Source organism: Neomonachus schauinslandi, chromosome 1 (assembly GCF_002201575.2).
Source record: "Neomonachus schauinslandi chromosome 1, ASM220157v2, whole genome shotgun sequence".
NCBI classification, from domain to species: Eukaryota; Metazoa; Chordata; class Mammalia; order Carnivora; family Phocidae; genus Neomonachus; species Neomonachus schauinslandi.
In genome coordinates, this window is record NC_058403.1 from 44,461,949 (window position 1) to 44,487,646 (window position 25,698).

The following is a 25,698-nucleotide window of genomic DNA, read 5'->3' on the forward strand; positions in this document are numbered from 1 at the left end:
AAAAAAGATAAGAGAGACCAGAATGGTGGTCAGTTAAGTGGCTGTTATAATGAGAAGAATGGAAATCAATAAGAAATTTATTACAAAGAGACCAAATCACATTCTCAATATTAATAGGTACAAAACCAAAGCAAATGACAGCACTGAGATATTTCTTCTGTATATTGATGCTAAAACAGAAATGCCAGAGTGAATACTTGAATTTTATATGTGTTTAAAATTCATAAAATTTAAAACATTTAACACTAAAAAAAAAAAAAAGAAAGTATACTTATGATATTTGTTGAGTAGTTGCTGAGTATTTCCTATGGACCAGGCACTGTGTTGAGTATTTTGCATTCATTAACTCATTTAATTCTCACGATAACTTTACAAGTTAAAGATAATAATAGATTTCACATTTGAGAAAACTAAGGTTTGGAGAAGTTGAGTAACTAGTCTAAGGTGGCACATTAACAGTTAGGAGTAATTAGAAGGCTTTTGTACTACATCAAAGCAAGAAATGTTAAGGGCCTGAACTAAGTTAGTGAGATAGGACCAATTTGAGAATGGTTTATAAAAAATGTAAGAAAACGAGGAGTCAAGAATAACTCATAGGTTATCAGAAAGTAGATGGTGTTTTTTATTCAAACGGAAGAATGGTTTTTGATGGTGAAAGTGTTAGGAGGCATTTGATGACTTGTCAGCTAGGCATTTTAATTGCCTGTGGGACTTGCTAACAGGTCTCCTGCTGTACTCTTGCCCCTTGTAATCTGTCCTCCACACAGAATTCCCTACCATGGCCTTCAAGGCTCTACAGCTCTTTGTTACATATAGCTCTCTGCCTTACTCAGTACATTTTAGACATACAGGCCTTATACTTTTCCTGAGTGGCAAGTCCCTGCTTGCCTTGGGGTCATTGCACTGGCTAATTCTTTTGACTGGAATGTTTTTGCCGAGATCTAGTCATAGCTTTTCTCCTTTTTGATATTCACTCTTGGGTCCAATATTACCTCCTCAGAGAGGCTTTTTCTCAGCATCCTTTTTCCATGCCCCATTCCAACCCTCCTCCCCCATTGCCTCCCATCTCCAAATCACCTTTCACTGCACTTACCACTTCCTGAAATTGTGTTCACTTGTAGTTTACTTGGTTATTGATGTTTACTTTCTCTAGGTAATAAGCTCCATGAAAGCAGCGACCATGTATATTCACCATCTAGACATGAGAACAGTCCCCAGTAGCATATGTAAACTCAATAAGTATGTGGTGAAAGATCATGAAGTCCTGTATGTGAACTCAGAATGACTCATCAAACCACTTTACAGCTATGGTAACTTGCAGCAAGCCACAAAATATGAATTAAGATATACACGTTATACAGATTCATAATTAGTAAACCTTAAACTTCTGTAAAGAATTCACACACGGTGATCCCACTGCAAAAATTATAATTTTGCTTAATTCTGTCATCTCCGTAGTGACAAATTTTAGAATTGGAAATGTGGATGCTTTTTTTTAACCTGAGGAAAAATTCATCTTTGGTAATTGCAGATTTCTCAATTTGTCTTTTCTCTTGAAGGCTCAATCACAAGATATAGTTCCAACCATAGGATTCAGCATAGAGAAATTCAAATCATCCAGGTAATTCATTTTATTATACTTTTGACTAAGAAGTTGTGGGTGAAAAGTGATAATAACAGATTGACCTAGTCATTCGTTCTACTCTTAGAAAAATAAATTTGTTGTTTCAGAAGTCCATAGATGGTAAATTATTTGCACCACTACCCCTGGATTGTTTTTCAGAATTTAGACTTTAGATAAACTCTGATAATCTCACTAGAAGGAAAACATCTTTTTTTTATATGTTATTCATTACAAAATCATATTTATATTAAAAAATTTAATTTATGGGACTTGTACTTGAAAATTGGCTCACGTTGAATATTGTATATTCAAGGGTGGTTTCTTTGAAAACAATTTAAATTTTTAAGTAAAAGTAACACCTTGAGTTAGTATCTTATAATGTAGTCATGGTTTTTTTGTTTTGGTGTTTGGTTTTGTTTTGCTTTGTTTTCTGTAGTTTGTCTTTTACAGTGTTTGACATGTCAGGTCAAGGAAGATACAGAAATCTCTGGGAACACTATTATAAGTAAGTATGTTTATAAATGTTGGTTAACTAGATGAGTATATTTTAGTAATAATGCTTAACAAATAAATCCAAAGGATTACGTGGGCTAGGTTGCAATATTTATTTTTCATATAATTTAAGCACATTTTCTAATGAAAAAATGAAAATGTTTTCTAATGAAAAAGTATAATCATACTTCATATTATTTCTCAAATGCTTCAGGTCCTCCGTGACCTTGGATCTTTGCATATGCTTTTCTCTCTGTTTTTAATGCCCTGTTCTGTTTACTTGCAGTTTAAAGTTAATATAGTCATGCTTTAAAGTTAACTCAGAAGTCACCTCCTCTGTCAAATTTCACCATTTTTGCCCAGTTATTCTGTCCCCAGTGTTCACACAGTACTTTACCATACTTGTTATGTCTTAAAGTCATGTGCCATAGCTGCCTCTCTAATGAGGGTGTGAACTGCTCAAGAGCAAGGATTATTTCTTATTCAGGTTATTTCTTCAAGGCCAAGTATGATGCTAGACATATAGATCAGTAAATATTTATTGAATAAATTTAGTTAAAATAACAGTACTAACTTAAACAGTCGATCCATTTGTTCTACAAGCAATTCTAAACAAGATATTTGTCAGCATATGCAAATAAAGTGCTCACTAATTACTTCAGATTAAGAACTGTTAAGTTACTAGAACCCAAATTATTATGACGTCTCAGGATTTACATGTGGTAGTAAAATGAATTCATTAACTGTTCATATTGCTAGGACTCCTTCCTGTAAAAGCAATGTAACTTACTTTTGGAGTCTGAAACTTATAACCAGTATCCCTTGACTAAATGCCCTTTTGTCATTATGAACTCTTGCCTTGGAATGATTATGAGATGACTGCCCAGATCAGATTTTAATTTTTATTCTTTCCTGCTAATGTGGGAACAAACATTGTATTCCTCAGATTAGAGCCAAAGGAGATTTTTTTCAGATACTCTTTTCAATGAGTGCTTTAATAGATTGAAGTCATATTTAAATCATACAGATCCAGAGGACCGCTGAGGTACAGAGAAAAGATTTTGTTCTTCAGATTTCAGAGTCAGTTTGGTAAAGGGAAAGTGGCATGTTTATGGTAGCTTGCATTAAATTCTCTGGGGAAATGTGAGTTGTTTTTTGGGTTTTTTAGGGTTTTTTTGTTTTTTTAGGAAACCTGAGTTTTCAGTATAGGATTTTTTTATTCTTCCTCCAAAAAAAGAATTTTTAAAATGTATTTATTTTAGCTACTATTTCAAAAATAACATTTAATTACAGATAACAAAAATACATAGAAAATAGTTTTTATAAAAGGAAACGTTTCTGCTTTTAATTCCTTTTTCCTCAAGATCTTTTTGGAAGAAGTTAATTAGGAACACTATAGCTAAATTGTAGGTTGAATAGTGAATTAGGGTTACTATGGAGAAGTCTACAATAATAGTAAATTTATATCCTGTATCTATATTTTTCTAATTATGAAAGAACAAGTACATCTTAATCTATTAGACTGAAAGATGTTAAAAAGATTAAGTCTACTATGGCAAAATAAGTCACTCTTATGGTGGGAATGTAACATCTTTTTCAGGGAAATTTATCAATATCTTTTAAAATGAAAAATGTTCATGCTCTCTAGCCATCATTTTTTTTCTTGAAAAGTATCCTATGACTAGCACTGGTGGACAAAGTTAAACATAGAAGAATATGTGTTGAACACTGTTTATAATGATATCTCAATTATAAAAAGAAAAATACTACTCTTAACAAAAATATGTGCTTAGTATATATAGAGAAGGAAAAAAATTTAGTAGCATGTGCACCAAATCATTAATAGTATTTGTTTTGGAACAATAAGATTATAAGGGAAGTTTACTTTGTCATTTATTTGATTCTGTAACATTGATTATTGTATAATTATTGCATATTTATAATATGAAAGTAATAAAGTATAAAATATAAGGAGTACACATTTTTTAATATTTGGAAAATATAGAAAAGAATATAAAAAATTTTTCTCTAAATCTCACTACTAATAAATTTACCATTATTAATCTTTTTTGTTTTTCTTCTTTCTTGAAATATAAAATATATACTCTACATAGTTGAGAAAGGAGTCTTCTAAATTATGTACCATATATAGTTTTTTATCCTGCTTTTTCAGTTAATATTTAGTGATAAGAATAAATCAGGAAAAACATCCAAAGAATATAACTAATGACTGGCTGTTTATTTTTTTTTCCCCATGCCTATGCCTATTTTGTAATCATTCTAATTTTGGACATAAAAGCTATTCTCAGTTTTTGAAGATTATAAACAATCCTTCAGTTAGCACATCTTGCTGCATAAATCTTTGTCATAGATCATGTTTCCTTAGAATAAATTCCAGAAATAAAATTACTGGCTCAAAGAGATTTAACATTTTTAAAACTGTTGGTAGATATTTTCCAATCTTATCAATTTCCATGGCTACTAGTAATGTATGACTAGTGATAACCTATGTTCATTTTTTTTAAATGATAGGAGAAAATGGTACTCAAAAGTTATTTTATTTTTATGCTCATGTGATTGCTAATGATACTGAACTTTTATTTTTTAATGATATTGAACTTTTAAAATCTTTATGACTGGAATAAGTGATTCACAAAAAAAGGTAAAATGTCCAATAAATATATGCAAACATATTGAACTTTACTAGCAATTAATGAAATACAGTGTAAAATACTATGCTGTTAGAATGGCAAAAATGGAAAGGAATGTTAAGAGCCATGCTGGAAAGGTGGGAAAAATACTGGTAGTAGTATAAATTGATAAAGTATTTCTGGAATACAGTTTGTCAATGTTTATCTAAAACTTTAAATTTTATATGTATTTGTAGAAATTTTATTCCTAATTACAAGTCTTAAGATACCAAGAAATTTAAAAAATGTACTCAGGAGGATGTTTATTCCAAAGTTTTTCACAATAATAAAAATTAAAAATAATCTCTAAGTCCACAGTATTACCGATGACATATCTGTGCAATGGGATACTTTATAATCATTAAAAGAAAGGTGCAGAGGGAATCAGTGATTTTTTTTAAGTGCCACTGTGATCTGTAAGTGAATCTTTAAGCCAGTTTAGTGGCTGGTTATCAGCTTAAAAAAAATCAAATAGAATAAAATAAAAGCTATTTTTAAGTATTATTTCTGGAAACTTATTTCAAATATAGTTACATATACTTAAGGGTCTACTGTACCTTAATGTAAAATGTATTTCTCACTATGGTTATGGTAAGAAATATTTGAGAAACACTGGTGTAGAGCTTTAATGTTTCATATAAAAGTAGTTCAAACTATACTGCAAAGAAGATCAAGGAAATATATATATATCAGAAAGGCAGGGTATAAAACAGCAAGATTCCATTTAAATACAAATGTAGGTACTCATATGTGAATATACACAAAGAAAATGTCAAAATTGACTTACCCCCAAATATTAATAATGATTGCATCTGTGTAATAGGATTATGGTTTTACTTGTAATTTTTAAAAATTATGAAATAAGTCATTAAATTTACCATATTATCAACCAACTGAGAAAAAATTATTTTACATGAAGTAGGACTGATGGTAATATAGTAGTCACTCATATAAACTAATATGTAATAAAAAGATAATACACAGGAAATGCAAATGAATGCTAAACATGGAAAAATGTATAATTTTATCTTTAATTTTTCTCATTCCTTATACAGAGAAGGACAAGCCATTATTTTTGTCATTGATAGTAGTGATAGATTGAGAATGGTTGTGGCCAAAGAAGAACTTGATACTATGCTGAACCATCCAGGTATATGTGTGTGTTTGTGGTATCTGTGCTTTAGGGTCTGTTTACGTAAGATGTTTTTTTTGTTCTTTGGTCTTGGCAGAAAATGTTGCTTATTCAATGTAATTATCTCTTATTTAAAATTTTTAATTTTTTTAATTGAAACAACATACAGTGTCATATTAGTTTCAGGTGTACAATATAATGATTCAATAGCTCTCTACATTAATGAATATATTACTCTCCTTTGTTTTTGAATTTTAAAATATAGTAATTATTCAGAATTCATATCTATAGCACCATGTATTTTTTAAATTTCAAAGCTTTTTGCAGTATTTTCCAGGTCTCTGACCTTTTTATCCCCCTAAAATAAAAATGTTTTTCTGATTGCACAAGTAATGTGTCAATAGCAAAAAATGAAGACAGGAAAAGAATAAAGAAGGAAGTAAAAATCCATGTATTTCAACAGTCATTAGAATTATTTTGGTTACCAACTTTTCATACATGTATATATATGTATGATTACACAGCATTTCTTACATATTTATTCTGAGAATTCTTCTAAAACAGATCTTTTCTGTTTTTAAACTCTTAACTGCCAGCCCTACCCTCTTTCCAAGATACCAGTATTAACAATTTGGTATTTTTTTCTCGTTGTTATTTACTAAAATGGGATCATATTCTCTACACTCTTCTGCATTTAGCTATCTCAGAGAACATTAAATTATGGAAATCCTTTCAAGTCAAAATGAACATATGTGAATATTCTTTTTAATAGTGCCTAAAATGCCATTCTATGAGTATACCACCATTTATTCTATTTTACCTATTATTAGATATTCTTTTTTTTCTCCACAATACAATTCTCCAGTAAGTATTGTGAAACTGCATTTCTAGCTTCACTCGTGGGAAAAGATTTAAGTAAGTGGTCTTTGTGCTATGACTTTTAGGAAGAGGTGATGGCTTAAAAGAAGTGTGGATTTGTTAGAAATAGAATGGGAAATAGCATGGGGCTTTCTAACAGTTCTTCCTGTTCAACCACACTAACTGGTATTTTTATTGAACAGCCTTAAGCTTATTCAGATATTTGGGGTAATAATTATCTAGCCTGTATATTTTATGTGACTCTTTCACTTTTAAAAACTTAACAGGCTTTTATCTGGGTTATCTGGGTTGAGAATGCATTTTTGATTATGCATTCCCTTTGTGTTAATCTTTCCATTTTCTCCTCAAAAACTGTTTTAACATTGACCAATAATATGAAATGATTCCTACAAAATCAGCTTCAAATACAGTGGAAACCTTGGTTTCCTCAACTGAAGCCTTGTCCAAGTAAGTTATCTTTATGTACTGATGCATTTATTTTTTGGGATAGATTCCCAAAGGATTTCTCAGCTGAGGTAAACATGAACTTTAATAAATTTAATTTTACTTTTTTACAGAGGTATAGTTGACGTACAATGTTACATTGTTTTCAGGTGTGTAATATAGTGATTTAACAGTTCTGTACATCATGCAGTGCTCACCACGATTGGTGTAACTACCATCTGTCACCATAAGAAGTTAATACAATATTACCGACTATATTCCCTATGCTGTACTTTTTATCTCAGTGACTTATTCATTTTGTAATTGGAAGTTTGTACTTCTTAATCCCCTTCACCTATTTCACCCATCCCTCTCACTCCATCCCCTCTGGCAACCACCAGTTTATTCTCTGTATTTATGAGTTTTTGTTTTGTTGTGTTTTGTTCATCTGTTTTGGTTTTTGGATTCTGCATATAAATGAATCATGCTATTTGTCTTTCTCTCTGACTTATTTCACTTAGCATAATACTCTCTAGATCTATCTACATTGTCACAAATGGCAAGATCTCATCCCTTATGGCCGAGTAATATTCAATTCAACATCTTCTTATCTATTGTTCATCTAATGTTGGACACTTAGATTGCTTCCACATCTTGCTACTGTAAATAATGCTGCAATACACATAGGGGTGCCTATATCTTTTCAAAATAGTGTTTTTGTTTTCTTGGAATAAATTCCCAGTACTGGAATTATTGGCTTATATGGTACTTCTAAGAATTTTGATTTTTTGAGGAACCTCCATACTTTTTTCCATAGTGGCTGCACCAATTTACATTCCCACCAATAGTGTATGAGGGTTCCCTTTTCTTTACATTCTCACCAACACTTGATATTTCTTATTTTTTTGATACTAGCCATTCTGGCTGGTATGAGGTGATATCTCACTGTTGTTTTGGTTTGCATTTTCCTGATGATTAGTGATACTGAACATCTTTTCTGTTTGCCATCTGTATGTCTTCTTCAGAGAAATATCTATCCAGGTCCTCTGCCCATTTTTAAATTGGATTATTAGTGTATTTTGGTGTTGAGTTGTATGAAATCTTTATATATTTTGGATATTAATCTCCTATCAGTTATATGATTTGGAAATATCTCCTCCCATTTAGTAGATTGCCTTTTCATTTTTGTTGATGGTTTCCTTCACTGTGTAAAAGCTTTTTAGGTTAACGTAGTACCAGTAGTTTATTTTTCTCTTGTTTCCCTTGCCTGAGGAGACATATCCAGAAAAATGTTGCTACAGCCAATGTCCAAGAGATTACTAAGTCTTCTTATTGGAGTTTTATGGATTTGGGTCTTACACTTAGGTCTTTAATCCATTTTGAGTTTATTTTTGTATATGGTGTAAGAAAGTGGTTCAGTTTAATTCTTTTGCGTGTAGCTGTCCAGTTTTCCCAGCAGCTTTATTGAAGAGACTCTTTCCCCATTGTATTTTCTTGCCTCCTTTGTCGTAGATGAATGAGCATATAAGCATGGGTTTATTTCTGGGCTCTGTATTCTGTTTCATTGATCTATGTGTCTATTTTTGTACCAGTACAATACTATTTTGATTATTATAGTTTTGTACTATATTTTTAGATCTGGGATTGTGATACCTTCAGCTTTGTTTTTCTCAAGATTACTTTGGCTATTTGGAGTCTTTTGTGGTTCCATACAAATTTTAGGATTATTTGTTCTATTTCAGTGGAAAATAGTATTGGTATTTTGATGGGAATTGCATTAAATCTGTAGGTTGCTTTGGGTAGTGTGGACAATATTCTCCTAATCCATGAGCATAGTATATCTTCCCATTTGTTTGTGTTGTCTTCAGTTTCTTTCATCAGTGCCTTACAGTTTTCAGAGTACAAGTCTTTCACCTCCTTGGTTAAGGTTATTCCTAGGCATTTTATTCTTTTTGATGCAGTTGTAAATGGGATTGTTTTCTTTTTCTAAGATTTTATTTATTTGACAGAGACACAGCAAGAGAGGGAACACAAGCAGGGGAGTGGGAGAGGGAAAAGCAGGCTTCCCACTGAGCAGGGAGCCTGATGCGAGGCTCGATCCCAGGACCCTGGGATCATGACCTGTGCCAAAGGCAAACGCTTTCTGCTGCTTCCTTATTGCTGTATAGAAATTCAACAGATTTCTGTATATTAATTTTGTATCCTGCAACTTTACCAAATTCGTTTATTAGTTCCAGTAGTTTTTGGTGGAACTTTTGGGTTTACTGTGTATACTATGTCATTTGCAAACAGTGAGTGACAGTTTTACCTTTCCCTGCCAGTTTGTATGCCTTTTATTTCTTTTTCTTGTCTATTACCATGGCTACAACTTATAATACTGTGCTGAATAAAAGTGGCAAGAGTAGACATCATTGTCTTATTCTTAATTTTAGAGGAAAAACATTCAGTATTATATTAGCTGTGGATTTTTCATATGTTGGCCTTATTATGTTGATGTATATTCTCTCTAACCGCACTTTGTTGAGAGTTTTTTATCATAAACTGATATTGTATTTTGTCAAATGCTTTTTTCTGCATCATATGGTTTTTATCCTTCATTTTGTTAATAGGGTGTATCATGTTGATTGATTTGCTAATATTGAACCATCCTTGCATCCCTGGAATAAATCTAACTTGACCATGGTGTATGATCCCTTTAATGTATTGTTGAGTTCAATTGGCGATTGTTGAGGATTTTTGCATTTATGTTCATCCAGAATATTGATCTGTAATATTTTTTTTAGAATGTTTTGTCTGGTTTTGGTATCAGAGTAATGCTGGCCTCTTAAAATGAATTTGGAAGGTTTCTTTCCTCTTCTATTTTTTGGAGTAGTTTGAGAAGGATAGGTATTAACTCTTCTTTAAATGTTTGGTAGAATTCACCTGTGAAGCCCACTGGTCCTGGACTTCTGTTTATTGGGAGTCTTTTGATTTTTGATTCAGTTTTGTTGCTAGCAATCAGTCTGTTCAGATTTTCTATTTCTTCCTGATTCAGTCTTGGAAGATTGTATGTTTCTGGGAATTTATCCATTTATTCTAGGTTGTCCAATTTGTTGGCATATAATTTTTCATAGCAGTCTATTATAATCCTTGGTATTTCTGTGATTCTTTTTCAGTTCTTCTCTTTCATTTCTGATTGTATTCATTTGGGTCCTTTCTTTCTTTTTTTCTTGATGAGGTTGGCTAAAGGTATATCAGTTTTGTTTATGTTGGTCTCATTGATCTTTTCTGTTGACTTTTTAGTCTCTATTTCATTTATTTCCACCTGGAACTTTATTTCCTCCTTCTAGTAACTGTGGGCTTTGTTTGTTGTTCTTTTTCTATTTTTTTCAGGTATAAAGGATCATAATGTTTATTTGAGATTCTTTTGTTGTTTCTTTTTTTTTTTTTTTTTTTTTTTTTTTATTTTTTTTTTTTTTTTTTTTAAAGATTTTATTTATTTATTTGACAGAGAGAGAAACAGCGAGAGAGGAAACACAAGCAAGGGGAGTGGGAGAGGGAGAAGCAGGCTTCCTGCAGAGCAGGGAGTCCGATGCGGGGCTCGATCCCAGGACCCTGGGATCATGACCTGAGCCGAAGGCAGACGCTTAACGGCTGAGCCACTCAGGCGCCCCTCTTTTGTTGTTTCTTGATGTAGGCCTATATTACTATAAACTTCCCTCTTAGAACTGCTTTTGTGAGGGGTGCCTGGGTGGCTCAGTTGGTTAGGTGTCGGACTCTTGATTTCAGCTCAGGTCATGATCTCATGGGTCGTGGGAAGTGAGCCCTGCATCTGCTTCTCTCCTTCTTCCTCTCCCTCTGCCTCTCTGCCCCTTTGCACGCACTCTCTCTCAAAAAAAGAAATCTTAAAAAAAAAAAAAAAAACCTGCTTTTGCAGGGTGCCTGGGTGGCTCAATTGGTGAAGTGTCCCAACTTGATTTCAGTTCAGGTCATGATCGCAGGGTTCTGAAGTCAAGTCCTGCTTCAGGCTCTGCGCTCAGTGCAGAGTCTGCTTGAGATTCTCTCTCTCTCCCTTTGCCTTCCCCCCACCCTGCTCATGTTCTCTCTCTCTCTCTCTCTTAAATAAAAATAAATAAATAAAATCTTTATAAAAAAAGAACAGCTTTTTGCTGTTTCCCTACAATTTTGAAGAATTGCATTTTCATTTTTATTTGTCTTTAAGTATTTTTTATTTCCTTTTTGATTTCTTCATTGACCCATTGGTTGTTTAGTCTCCATGTGTTTGTGCATTTTTCTGTTCATTTTCTTGTAATTGATTTCTCGTTTCATACTGTTATGGTCAGAAAAGATGCTTGATATGATTTGAGTCTCCTTAAATTTATTGAGACGTGTTTTGTGGCCTAACATGTGATCATCTGTCTTGGAGAATATTCCATGTGTACTTGAAAAGAATGTATTCTGCTGTTTGGGGATGGAATATTTGTATATATCTGTTAAATCCACCTGGTCTAATATGTTCATTCAAAGCCACTGAGCAAAGTTCCTTATTGATTTTCTGTCTAAATGATGTATCCACTGATGTAAATGGGGTCTTAAAGCCCCCTACTATTCCTGTATTACTGTCAATTTCTCCCTTTATATCTGTTAATACACACTTTATATATTTAGATGTTTCTGTGTTGGGTGCATTGATATTTACAATTGTTATATCCTCTTGATTTCTTTATCATTATGCAATGCTTTTCTTTGTCTCTTGTTACAATCTTTGTTTTAAAATATATTTTATCTGACATGAGTACTGCTACCCCAGCTTTCTTTTGCTTCTATTTGCATGGAATATCTTTTTCCATGCTTTAATTTTCAGTTTGTCTGTGTCTTTAGGTTCTGAAGTAGTCTCTTGTAGGCAATATATAGATGCGTCTTGTTTTTTCAATGCATTCGGTCACCCTATATATGAACTTTTTAAAATTGAAGTATAAGCTGTTTACAGTCAAATGCTCAGATCTTAAGGACATAGTTCAATAATTTTGACAAATGCGTACACTCATATAACTACACTGCCTGTCAAGAAACAACATTTTCATTACCCCAGAAAGTACTTTCACACCCCTTCCCAATCAACACTTAACACCTCATACCAGAGAACTAATCTGATTTCTATCACCAGATTAATTTTGCCTATTCTACAGTTTCATATAAATGGGGGTAAAGGCACACACATTTTCATGCATAAGTTTTTTTATTTGGCATAATGTTTTGGGGAGCCATCTGTGTTGTTTTATGTATCACTTGATTATTCCTTTTTATTCTATGTAACATTCTATTATGTATGTATATCACAGTTTGTTTATCCAGTATCCTGTTGAGTGACATCTAGACTGTTTCTAGTTTAGACCTAGTATGAATAAACCTGATATGAACATTCTTGTAAAAGGCTTTTTATAGACATATTTTTCTCTCTTCAAAAAATTCCTAGGAATGATACTGCTGGGTCATAGGATAGATGTATGGGTGATATTTAAAGAATTTCAAAGTGGTCATACTATTTTACATTGTCAGTAACATAAATGAGAGTTCTAGTTTATGCACATCCTCTCCAAGATTGATGTTGGTTTTTTTCATTTTAGCCTTTCTACTGAGTATATAATAGGATCTCATTGTGCTTTTAATTTGTATTTTACTGATGATTATTAATGTTGAGCACTTTTGCATATTCTATTCACCAATCTTGTACATTCTCTTATAAAATGTCTTCTTTTTTTTTTTTTAAAGATTTTATTTATTTATTTGAGACAGAGAGAATGAGAGAGACAGAGAGCACATGAGAGAGGGGAGGGTCAGAGGGAGAAGCAGGCTCCCTGCCGAGCAGGGAGCCCGATGCGGGACTCGATCCCGGGACTCCAGGATCATGACCTGAGCCGAAGGCAGTCGCTTAACCAACTGAGCCACCCAGGCGCCCTATAAAATGTCTTTTTAAATCTTTTGCCCATTCATTAATTTGGTTGTTTGTCTTCTTATTATTGAAAATTTAACATTTCTTTATAAGTTCTAGATAGGAGACCTTTGTTAAATATATGTGTTTTGAAGATTTCTCATCAGTCTGTGGCTTGCCTGTTTATTTTCTTCATGGTATCTTTTAATGAACAAATTTATCTAATTTTGATGAAGTATAATTTATCAATTTTTTTTTAAATACAAGCTTTCTATGTACTCCCTAAAAAAATCTGTGCCTACCCTAAGATTACTAACATACTCTCCTATGTTTTCTTCTAGAAGCTTCATAGTTCTTGCTTTTATGTTTAGGCCTGGGATCTATCCTGAATTAATTTTTGCACTTTCTTCTTACAGATACCCAATTATCCCAAAATGTATTTGTTGGAAAAAAATTTCTTTTCACTGAATCACTTGTCAAAAGCATTTGACTTTCACACTTCTTGAATTTAATTGGACTGTATATATGTGCACCTGTTTCTGGACTCTGTTCTATTCCATTGATCTCTTTTATGTCCTTTCACATTTGGCTTGTTACCAAGATAAATCTTGAAGTCAGATAGGAAAAATCTTCCAATCCTGGTCTACTTTTTCAAGATGATTTTGGTAGATCTAGGTGTTCCATATTTCAAATAAGTTTTTATATCAGCTTACTAATTTTTTTTAAAAACCTGCTGAGATTTTATTTTATTATATTTGGGGATAGTTGACATCTTAACATTGGACTTAACACTGAATGTTCCAACTCATGAGCATGGTATGTCACTTAATATGTTTATCCTTTTCTCAATTTTCCTGTCTTTTATGGTTTTCTATAGAGGTCTTGTACATCATTCATTCAGCTTATCCATAAGTTTTTTTATATTTTTGAAGCTATTATAAATAGTATATTATATTTCATATTCTAATGGTTCATTGCTAGTATGTGAAAATACTGACTTTGTATTCTGGGAGGTTGTTAAATATATTTATTCTAATATTTCTTCTGTACATTTCTTAGAATTTTCCCTGTCTAAAGTCAACAACAACAAAAATTCTACTGCTTCCTTTTTAGCCTTTATGTCTTTTATTCTTTTTCCTGTCTTATTGCACTGGCTAGGGCCTTCAGTACAATATTGAATAAAAATGGTAAGTTTTGTCTTATTCCTACTTTTCTTCCTGCCCTAAATCCTGGTGCTTTCTTCTCTTCCTTACTAATAAATGTCCTTTGTGGCATTTTTTTTTTCCAGAATAAGGCACTTTTTCCTGCATTAAAAACCTGTTCAGGTGATACCCTTTTTCCCCAGGGATTTTCTTAATGACCTATGGAAATTCTTTTTTTTTTTTTTTAAGATTTTATTTTTTTGACAGAGAGAGACACAGTGAGGGAACACAAGCAGGAGGAGTGGGAGAGGGAGAAGCAGGCTTCCCTCGGAGCAGGGAGCCGGATGCGGGGCTCAATCCCAGGACCCTGGGATCATGACCTGAGCCGAAGGCAGACGCTTAACGACTGAGCCACCCAGGCGCCCCAACCTATGGAAATTCTGTCTGCTACCTCTTGGTTGGCAGAAGCTGCTCCTTCTGTTATCTTGACATTTTTTAAGGCAGACCTCTTTCTAAAATTACCAAATCATCTTTTGTTAGCATTAAATTCTCCACCTTCCTATTGCTTTATGTTCATATAATAACTTCACTTTTTCTTGAATCATGTTAGAATCTATAGGTATGCCTTTCTTACAGCAATTCTGCACCCACATAAGAGCTACATTTCAATACAAGGTAAAAAGGTATTTCATGAAAAGTGCAAGATTTCCATGCCTGCTGGTGTAACTACAACAATGGCTTCATGAATTTCCTTTTCTTTTTTCACAATGGCCCTTATACTGGCTTCATTTATCTTGAAATGGTGGGCATCCAGAGCTGCAGACCTGAATCTATGATACATATCAAACAATTCAACTTTTTCTTGTAATGTCATGATTTTTCTCCGGTTCTTGGGAGCATTTCCAGCATGACTGGTGGCACTTTGTATGGGTCCCATGGTGTAATTCAGGATTTACAGTATTACACAAAATAAGATGAAAAAATATATGAGAACTGTGACAGCTTTTTGTGATACACACAATTTACTAGAGAAAGGAACTGCTCACATAGAGATGATTAGTATCACATAGCATTTTAAGGAGATACTTCCACACTTGAGGTCATTGCAATAGCTACAGGAGGTGGCTATGAAATTATTACAGCGGTACAGTATTACTACAGTTAATTTTATGCAGTTATGATTTAATACTGCATCTTTACACTTGTTTGCATTTCTCTCAACTGTGAATGCTGCCATATTTGGTCTATATGTGCATAAGAATTAATAAATTTTAACTTTTTATAATAGATTTATATATCTTTTATGGTACTAAGTGATAAAATCATCTCATTTCTATATATATTTTATGCATTCATGAGATGCCTAACTTTTTCTTAATTTTCCTTCAGTGTTTCTAAGCTTCATGATTTGTTTACAGGATTTTTCAAATTGTTGCAACTCTCCAAAATATTCTTCAATATATTTATTGAAAAAAAGGCACGTATAAGTGGGCCTGCACAATTCAAGCCCATGTTATTCACTATCATTATCATTCATCATTGATAGATACTTAGGTTGTTTCTGTATCTTATTTCCATTCTTTACATTTAATATTTTACCACTGATTATGATGCTCACTAGGGTATGCTTATATCTCTATTGGGTCAAGGAAATTTTCTGTTATTCCTAGTTTTTCAAAATGTTCCATTATAACCTAGTGTTAAAATTTACCAAATGCTTTTTCTACATCTATTACAATGATAATATTATACTGTATTCACATATATTAAACCAAGCTTACATTCCTGGGTTAAATCTCATTTAACCATTGAATATTAACCTTTTGATATATCATTGAGTTGGATTTGCTAACATTTTATTAAAAATTTTTGTTTTTGTGCTCATAAGGTTTTTGGTTTGTAACTCTCTTAAAATGCTTTATTCATCAGGGTGATAGAGGCCTTATAAAATGAGTTGGAAAATATTTACTCTTTCTCTTTTTATTTTATTTTTTGGATTGGATAGAACTGGTATTATTTCATCCTTAAATGTTAGATAGAATATATGAATGAAGCCATCGGGGTTGGGATTTTGTATGTGTGTGGGAGTATGGGGGAGTAAGAGGGACTGTGAATCAGGAGTTAGATTTCATTAAATGATATAAGGCTATTAAAGTTTGGTATTTTTCCTTGGGTCACTTTTGGTAATTTTTGACCAGATTTTAAAATTTATCTATGTTGTCAAGTTTACTGACATAAAACTGTTTATAATATCCTCTCGCTCTCCTTTTAATGTCTGTAAAATCTGTGTATCTTCCTTCATTTCTGATATTGATAATTTATGTTTCCTCCATTTTTTCTTGTTCAATTTTTTGAAGAGGTTATTGGTTTTCTTAACTTTTTAAGAACTCTGGCTTTGTTAATTTCTTCTGTTTGTTTTTTAAAAATTTTTGTTAATTTCTGTTCTTTGGTGTATTATGAAATTTCTATACTTGTATTTCATTGTCTATTGCCTTTTTCAGATGGAAGTGGAAATCATTGATTTTACACCTTTTCTAATATGAGCATTTAAAGCAATACATATTCTCTAAGGATTTAGTTACATGTCACAAATTTTGATATGTTTGTTTCCTTTATTATTTAGTTTGAAGTATTTTCTAACTTACCTTGTGAGTTCTTTTTTGATCCTTAGATTATTTAGTAGTGTATTATGTAATTTCCCAAATATATGGGAATTTTCTAGGTTTCTTTTTGTTATTGATTTCTAAATTCCATTTGATGGAATAACATATTCTGGATGATTTCATCCTTAGAAATATTGGGTGATCATATATAGTCTGGCTTGGTGAATGTTCCATTTGCCGTTAAGTAAAATACGTATTTTGCTATTGTTGGATGAAGGGTCTATAAATGTCAGGTGATAGTGTTCATTTATTAGATGCATATACAGTTAAAATTGTTTTGTCTTCTTGAGTGAGTGACACTTTCATAATTTTTAAATGTCTGTCTTTTTCAAAGAGGGAGAGAGGCAAACCAAGAAACACTCTTAACTATAAAGAACAAACTGATGGTTACCAGAGGGGAGATGGGTGAGGGATGGGCTAAATAGGTAATGGGATTGAGGAGGGCACTTGTGATGAGCATGGGGTGTTGTATGAGCATACAGTGTTGTATGAAAGTGTTGACTCACTATATTGTACACCTGAAACTAATAATACTCTGTATGTTAACTAACTGGAATTTAAATAAAAACTTTAAAAAAGCACTGACATATAATAAATGGCACAGAGTACAACAACAAATGCCTCTTTTCCCCTTCATCTTGAACACTTTGATTATAGTGTAGCCTAGCATGCTTTCTTACATTTATGTGTATGCATGTTTTTCCATCCTTTTCCTCTCAGCTTGTTTGTGTCCTTATGTTCAGTGTGTTTCTTGTAAACATCATATGGTTATGTGTAGCTTTTTTATCCATTCTGACATTCTCTGTTGCAGGGTAAATTCTAGCTGGACTAAATATTTAAATGTAAAAATCACACCAATGCATCAGTAGAAGAAACTATGGGAGAAGTTTAAAATAATTCTGGGGCAAGAGGAGGTCTTTCCAACTCTAACACAAAACTCAGAATCCTAAAAGAAAAGATTGATGAATTTGACTATATAAAAAGTTTTTAATTATAAAACAAACCATGAGCAGTTAAAGGCAAATGACAAGCAAGGGGAAATATTTGCAGTTTATATCACAGCTACAGGACTTTTTTCCGTACTACTTACGGTGTTTCTACAAATCAATAAAATAGAAAATAAAAACTTAGAGGCGCCTGGGTGGCTCTGTGGGTTAAGCATCTGCCTTCGGCTCGGGTCATGATCCCAGGGTCCTGGGATGGAGCCCTGAGTCGGGCTCCCTCCTCAGAGGGGAGTCTGCTTCTCCCTCTCCCTCTGCCCCTCAACCCCTATTTGTGCTTTCCCTCTCTTTCTCTCTCAAAAAAATAAATAAAATCTTTTAAAAAATGGGGAAAGGATAGGATAAAATAGTTCGTAAAAAAAGAAATAGAAGCATCTTTTGAATATATAGAAAAATTCTTGACCTTTCTTAAAACAAAGTAAACATATTCTGATAGTACTTTTTTACCTATCCACTATCATAAAAAGATCAACAGGTTTGATAACACTTTTGGCAAGGGCACTAGAAACGTTCATTCTTACACATTGTTGTTGAAGTGTAAATTGATATAATTTTTAAAGGAAGGCCTTTCAGTAATCACTATCAAAATAGCAATTTACATATCCTTTATCCAGCAACTTTACTTCCCAAATTTATCCTACAAACATACTGCCCATGTACAAAATTTGCTATGTACACTTTTATTCATTTCAGCATTGTTTATAGTTTTAAATATTGGCAACAATACAAATATATCTCACTGGATACTGATTAAACAATTATGGTACATAGTACTAAAAGGCAGAATATTCTACAACTGTTAAAATAGTGAAGAAACTGTTCTTTATTTACGGGTATGGGACAGGCTCCAAGATATGAAATTAAGTGAAAAGCAAAAGATATAAAACTGATAGTCTGCTACTATTTGTATAAAGAGTAATATATAATAAGTTTTTGCAAATACTTCTAAAAAGATGCCAAGCAATAGGTGATATAGGTTAACTCTTCTAGAGCGGACGAGTGGATGGCCTAGGACAGGTGGGAGGGAGATTCTTTTACTGTATACCATTTTGTGTCCTCTGAATGTTGAACTATTTAAATGTATTATCTATTCAAAACAGTGAAAAATGTTCCCAAAGTTGTAACAAGGTAAAATATCTTGTTAAAGTATCTAGTTTGTTACTTCTAACCTGTTACTAAAATCTAAAATCAAGATCTTGTTTGTCTCCCTTCTACTTTCATTTGAAGTTTGACTCCTTTCTATTGACAGTAAAAACAAAACAAAATATTTGACCCCTGTGTAGGTACTGCTCAGTAACTGCTTACTGAGCCACAACTCCCACCTCACTCATCTTTGTTTTAAAGCTCCAACCAGAGGGCGGATGTCTTCTTTTTCTTTTTTTTTCTTTAAGATTTTATTTATTTATTTGTCAGAGAGAGAGAAAGAAACAAGCAGGGGGAGTGGCAGGCAGAGGAAGAAGCAGGCTTCCTGCTGGGCATGGAGCCCGATGTGGGACTCCATCCCAGGACCCTGGGATCATGACCTGAGCCGAAGGCAAACGTTTAATGGACTGAGCCATCCAGGCATCCCAGAAGGTGGATAGTCTTAAGAAGAAGTATTTTGTTAATTCTCCTATCATTCAAATACATTCTTGACAGTGAAATGTTTTTAAATGTTGGCGTATATGTGATACAGAAAGAAGTGGTTGGAAAACAGTTTTAGTGAATTTCAATTTTAAATATTTGGGGAAATGACCAAAAAGCTGGAAGTGTGATGGTAGTCTTATTTTGTCTTTTAGATATTAAGCACCGCCGAATACCAATCTTATTCTTTGCAAACAAAATGGATCTTAGAGATGCAGTGACATCTGTAAAAGTGTCTCAGCTGCTGTGTTTAGAGAACATCAAAGATAAACCATGGCATATTTGGTAATGTTTTATATTTACTCTTCATTATAGCATTCTGAAGAAAATCTCTGAGCTTCAGTTCTTCCCTCCTAAGCACATTGCATACGTCATCTAACATGATAAAATGTAAGCTAAGGATTTAGTTGTGTAGAATTGTAGCAGTGCAGGTATTCATGCACTATTCATTCATTATTAAAACTTTTTCCAATCTTGGGGCACCTAGCTGGCTCAGTCAGAGCATGCAGCTCTTGACCTCAGAGTTGTGAGTTTCAGCCCCACATTGGGTGTAGAGATTACTTGAATAAATAAATCTTAAAAAAAAAACAAAAAAAACCTTTTCATATCTTTCTGAGGATACAAAAATATAAACAACTCTTTAAAAGAATAATTTAGCTCACTTACCCAGTTTCAAGCACACTGATTTTCTTCTGCACATTAAATCAGCCAACCCACAATCCCATCTCAGGACTTTTTTGTACTTGTTAGTCCCTTTGTCTGAATCCGTCTCCAGAATGATTTTCCTGGCTTGCTATTGTACTTCCTTCAGGAGAGAGACCTCTCCTGATAACCCTCCAAAATATCATTATATCTTACCCTGACCCTTGTTTTTTTTTATACACTTTGCTTTATATTTCTCTTGCCATGTCCTCTTTGGGTTTTTCTTGTTTTATGGTCTGTCTACCTATACTAGTGCATTAGCACCATGAGAGCTGGGATTTTATCAGTTTCATTCACTCTGTAACCCCTAGAATAATAGTAGTACCAGGTACTTAGTATGTACACAACAAATACTGGTTTATATGAGTATATAGAAATGTAAATATTAATTTTATTTGGATATACTAAGACAATTGAACTCTTCAGTATTTAGTATCTGAAATTATTATACATTGTTTATTTGGAAAGCAGTTTCTTATGGTTATATTTAACGCTGGTGTGCCTTTCTGCCAAATATTCCAATAAGGATAACCAGAAGTTATATATTAGATAGTATTTTAGTGCCTACCTTATATTAATTTGAGCTCCTTTCTATCCACCCACCTACTTCCCTCTGCTGCAAGATGTCCTTCTCTTGCCAATTTTCCCTTTTTTAAAAGAAGGTATCTATGGAGAAAGACCTAACAAAGAAGCAGAGAAATATACTGCCTCTAGAAAGAGAAACAGAATATGGAACAAGGAGATAGTAGAGCTCAGTAAAGAACTTCCAGAGCTAACCTTGGTGCTGAAAAAGGAATCTCATAGAAGAGAGCTTGAGAAAGCCCTTGAAAGGCCTCAATACTCAGGGCCATTAGCCCCTCTACCCAGGAATGAAACACTACATATCTTGAGTAGAACCCTCCTTACTTTGGAATCAGAAGAAGAGTCAATTTTACAAAATGTCTCTTGATTTGGAATTTGTGGTTCTGTGATATTTGGTTGGTAAAGGAGGGATTTTAGGTAGAGAAGTATAGGTAGAACCTTTGTATTTCTCTAAATCATACCTAAATTAGTAATACCCAAAGTAGAATAGTTTTTAATTTTTGCTTTGTATTAAGCATTGTGAGTTTTCACATTAAGACTACAGGTCTAATTTATAGTAAAAGATGTAGTCCTACTTTTAATTTTGAAATAGAAATTAATTTTGCAAGTGGAAAAAAATCTCTACTTAAAATTTAACATCAGCAATTGAATTTTAACAGATTTCTTTATTCAATTGTGACATCTAAATACTTCTCAGTGAGAGAAAAGGTAATGTCCTGTTGCTATAAGGATGTGCAGTATTATATTGCCAGGTTCTATATTTTCTGTATAACTTACAGAAGAATGCCAAGTATTTCTTTGAAAGTTGTCTATAATTTTGATTCTATTCAAACAGTACCTCACTGAATTTCTAGTGTTTCATTTGTTAAGCTTGTTTTTTATTTTTTGCTATGTTCATTAAAGCGTGTATAAAATTGAAAATACACTTATTTTTCTTTTCCAGTGTTAGAAATAAAGGTAACACTCAGTGATACAAAGATAAAACATTCTCTCTCTCTTGCCTTAGGTCCAAGTAAATTTACTGGACAATAAAGAAAAGATTATAGAGAAATGCAGCCTGGAAATTTTTGTGGTTTATTTTTAATCATTGTACTAAATATATAGCCAACTCTGATTCTCGGGGTCTGATTTTGTTAATGTTCTTTTTAAAAAGTTCTTTGATAAAGTCCCTGGCACAATAAGTATATACGTATTTGCTTATTTACTCTCTTGTGAGGGCAATAGATAACAAATCAGGTAAATAGATATTTTGTAAAATATCTGAAAGGATGAAGAAAAGTAAAGTAGGATAATAAGAGAAAGAATGAGAGGTGCTCCCTCTGTGAAATCTAATTGAAGTCAGGGAGAAATTCATGCAAAAGTTTGGAGGAATAGCTTTCCAGACAGAGAGGCCAGCCAAGTGAAAAGGCTCTTAGATGAGAATATGCCTCTTGTGTTCCAGGAATAGCAAGAAGTCCAGGCTGGCTTGAGCAGAGAGATCCAGGGGGAAATTGTAGGAGATGAGGCCATTGAGAAATAGCCACAGGCTGTATCACACAGGTCCTAGTAGGATATGGTAAAGACTTTGGCTTTTATTCTAGTTACAGATCTGATGATCTATTCAAAAGGAAAGGTAGAATTCAAACATTTGGGAATTATAGGAAAAGATGCAGGGTTTTTAGTATGGCACTAACGCCTCCAGTAAAGGAGGCAAGTTTTTCCATTTTATTACTTGTTCGGTTGAGACCTTAGTCTTGTTTGGGACTGTAAATGTGTGATAAAGATCAATACATTGATCTTTATAAGCGTTTCAGTTACTGATGTTTTGCTATTGATATGGATAATCTGTAATTTACTTTGAATAATTATGTATCACATGCTGTTGGTTTCTTTCTATTTTAAAATAATTCTATGATAAGTCATATTCATAATCTAATAAGTAATTCCTTGGAAGTAATTTCTGTTTTGATTAGAATCAAATTAATTATTTTAGGTAATTAGGTACATTTTTAAATCATGCTTTAGCACACTTAAAAGGAACCCTAATCATTCAGAAAATCTAGTTGTTTATACTAATTGCTATCAGTCTATGTCTTTGAAAAAGATTATCTGATACTATAAAAATCCTCTGCATTTCATTATTTTAGTTTATTTAGCATCATTTTATAGATGCTAAAAATAAAGGCAGAGAGTTAAATAACCTGTCCAGTTCCTGAAGCCACTAGATAGAAGAGTATGATTGAAATCTGAGATTTTTTTTTATTCTACCAGTTTACCAAAGTTTTAATTACAGATTTATACCTTATAGATATCAAATTCCATTTCAAATAAAGTCACTCCATCGTGTGGCTAAATTACAACCTAAGTCAGCCATTTCTAATAATTAAATGTTATTGAGCCACTGGGGCTGGGCAAAGTAGAGTAATAACTGTTTTAGTGATAACACTTTTCCAAATGTCTATTATAAATCGTGAATAAGTTTCTCATGTCTTCTTCCTGAGCACCCAGACTTTTATTTCTTATGTATATTCAGTTTCAGTGCTTACCAGTTTTGCTCAAATATATGTTACTAGACTATATTAATTTGCCATATAGCAAAGTTGTAATTATTTATTCTTATGGTTCTATGAAGTAATGAAATGGATATGTTTTTTATGGATTTTATTTCAGTGCTAGTGATGCCATAAAAGGAGAAGGATTGCAAGAAGGTGTAGACTGGCTTCAAGGTACATCTCAAAATACTGTGCATCTTCAGCCTTTATTTCTATTCTATTCACATTTTTATTTCCCTTTTTACATTTCATTTTTATTATATCATTGCCTTTCTCGTTTCCATTTATTTCTGCTGTCAGAAAAAACAATCCAGTAAGTATCCATTACCTTGCTACATTTACTTCTTTGTTTTGTTCTGTTCTGTTTTTTGTTGTTTTTTTGTTTTTTCGGTTGTTTTTTGGGTTTTGTGTGTGTGTGTGCGCGCACATGCTTGCAAAAAAGGTGGTTTTATTAAAGCACAGGGACAGGACCCATGGGCAGAAAGACCTGCACTAGGGTTGTGAGGAGCAATTGATTATATACTATGGGGTTGGGGGATGTAAGGGAAAAGGGAAGTTTTCGAAAGAACTTTCATATGCCAAAGAGGACCTACAAGATACCAGAGGCCTTGCCCTTTTCAAGTTAAGGTTGTTTTTCCCCCTTTGCAAGGCATTAACATTAAGATAGTTAGGAGCTTCCTGGAAGAATGTCACACATAATCCTACCCAGGAGTGTGGTGGAGGGGGAGATTGCAGGGTGTCAGCTTATGCTTTGTCCTCAGTAAGCCTTCTGCTCCCTCATCATTTCCCACCTGAACAATTTTGACCCTTAAATCTTTAAGGTTGTTGAAGGTAGAAGGTCTCATCTTCTGTAACTTCTTCCTGCTGAATAGGGGCATAGAGATGTCCATACCTATGGGTCAGTATTGTCAGTTGGGGAACATATGGGGGAGTTACAAAAGTTGGAGGCAGCTAAATCCAACGTGGTCAACATATATGAACCTCCATGAGTAGAAAGGATCATCTGTCAGCTGGAAGTTATGGCAGTGGAGTCTTGACACTAGGCAGGGAGACACCAGAAATAACAAAATAAGGTTAATATTGTAATGAGAAAGAGAAATCTGAATGAAAGAACTTTGATAGTTGACCTTTGATAATTTTCCTCCAGGCCAGGAGTTTAAAGCAATCACTAAAGGAAAGAGAGATCATTTAAAGTGCCAATTTGAGTATTCGTTCAGTTAGAAACCCAGATATATTTTTGTGGTAATCTGGAATGTATACGCAGCATTTTGTTTTTATGTTAGCACAAGTTTCACCCTTTGTAGCAGTTAAAACATCTAATGCCACTCTATTTTGTAAAACTGCTTCATACATTTGTATTACTTTAGTATTTAATAGAGAAATGCCCTTTTGAGTGTCATTTAGGGCTTTGACCATGTACTTAATTAAGAGCTTCCATGTGCCAAACACCCTCCAGTCTCAAAGAGGGAACAAAGATGATGCTAGGTGGTCATACCAATGTAACACAAAACGTGTCCATCGTTGTTTTAAATTTGGAAGGTTGGCTGGATTGGTAATGGTTTTAATAATGCATCCATGCATTCAGGCGAAACCTGAAGTACAGTGGCCTTTCCAGCCTGGGGGAAACTATGGACACAAGTTAGAGCTACATAGTCAGTGGGTCCATTAGGAGCCAGACATATAATGTTGGTCATCCTTTAACTGGAGTTAAGATATCAAGGGCTATTCAGTTTTAGAGGGCCACTTTTTAAATTTGTTGGTGACTGCCATGTCATGCTTAAGGTGGTCACTGTGTGCTTGGCTAAAGTCTCGACTTGTACTTTTACATTAATAGAGGTAGTTCCTGGGACAAATATGACTAAGGAATAAAACCATCAAGAAGCCCTCTCTGTTTGAGGTCCAGCCTTAACAATATCGTAATTAAAAGGAATCACTGTTAAGTGAGAGAAGACTTGTCTCAGGCAATAAGGGCATCCCCAAGTGCATCATCCAATCCAATCATAGAGAAAGTGGGGTCATCCATTATCTCCACAAGTCCATAGTTAACCTCATGGAGCAGGGTACGTTCCAGCTTTTAAGGAAAATTTTCATCATCCTATTCATACAGAATTGGTCAAGGTGATAGTTGAGTTATACAGTTGTTGGGGGATTAATCCCATTTTCCAGTTGTTTAAATAATCATATGCCCATGGGATCCTGTTATTATCCCCACAGATGAACAAGCAATAAGATTATCTATATGTGAGCTATTGTGTAGAAATAGAAAAGCTATTTCTCTGAAGTTACTTCAAGTTGTCTAACTT

The 25,698-nt window shown here is 33.4% G+C and overlaps 1 protein-coding gene across 1 annotated transcript in view; it reads left to right on the forward strand.

The window, feature by feature from the left end:
- The window catches only part of ARL6 (ADP ribosylation factor like GTPase 6), a 41,510-nt gene that overhangs the window by 9,005 nt on the left and 6,807 nt on the right, over positions 1-25,698 (forward strand). Inside the window, exons 3-8 of the mRNA XM_044913912.1 lie at positions 1,560-1,621; positions 2,061-2,129; positions 5,862-5,956; positions 19,736-19,865; positions 23,514-23,569; positions 23,696-23,708. Coding sequence (XP_044769847.1) covers positions 1,560-1,621; positions 2,061-2,129; positions 5,862-5,956; positions 19,736-19,865; positions 23,514-23,569; positions 23,696-23,708 — 425 coding nt within the window. The remainder of the gene's footprint in view (positions 1-1,559; positions 1,622-2,060; positions 2,130-5,861; positions 5,957-19,735; positions 19,866-23,513; positions 23,570-23,695; positions 23,709-25,698) is intronic.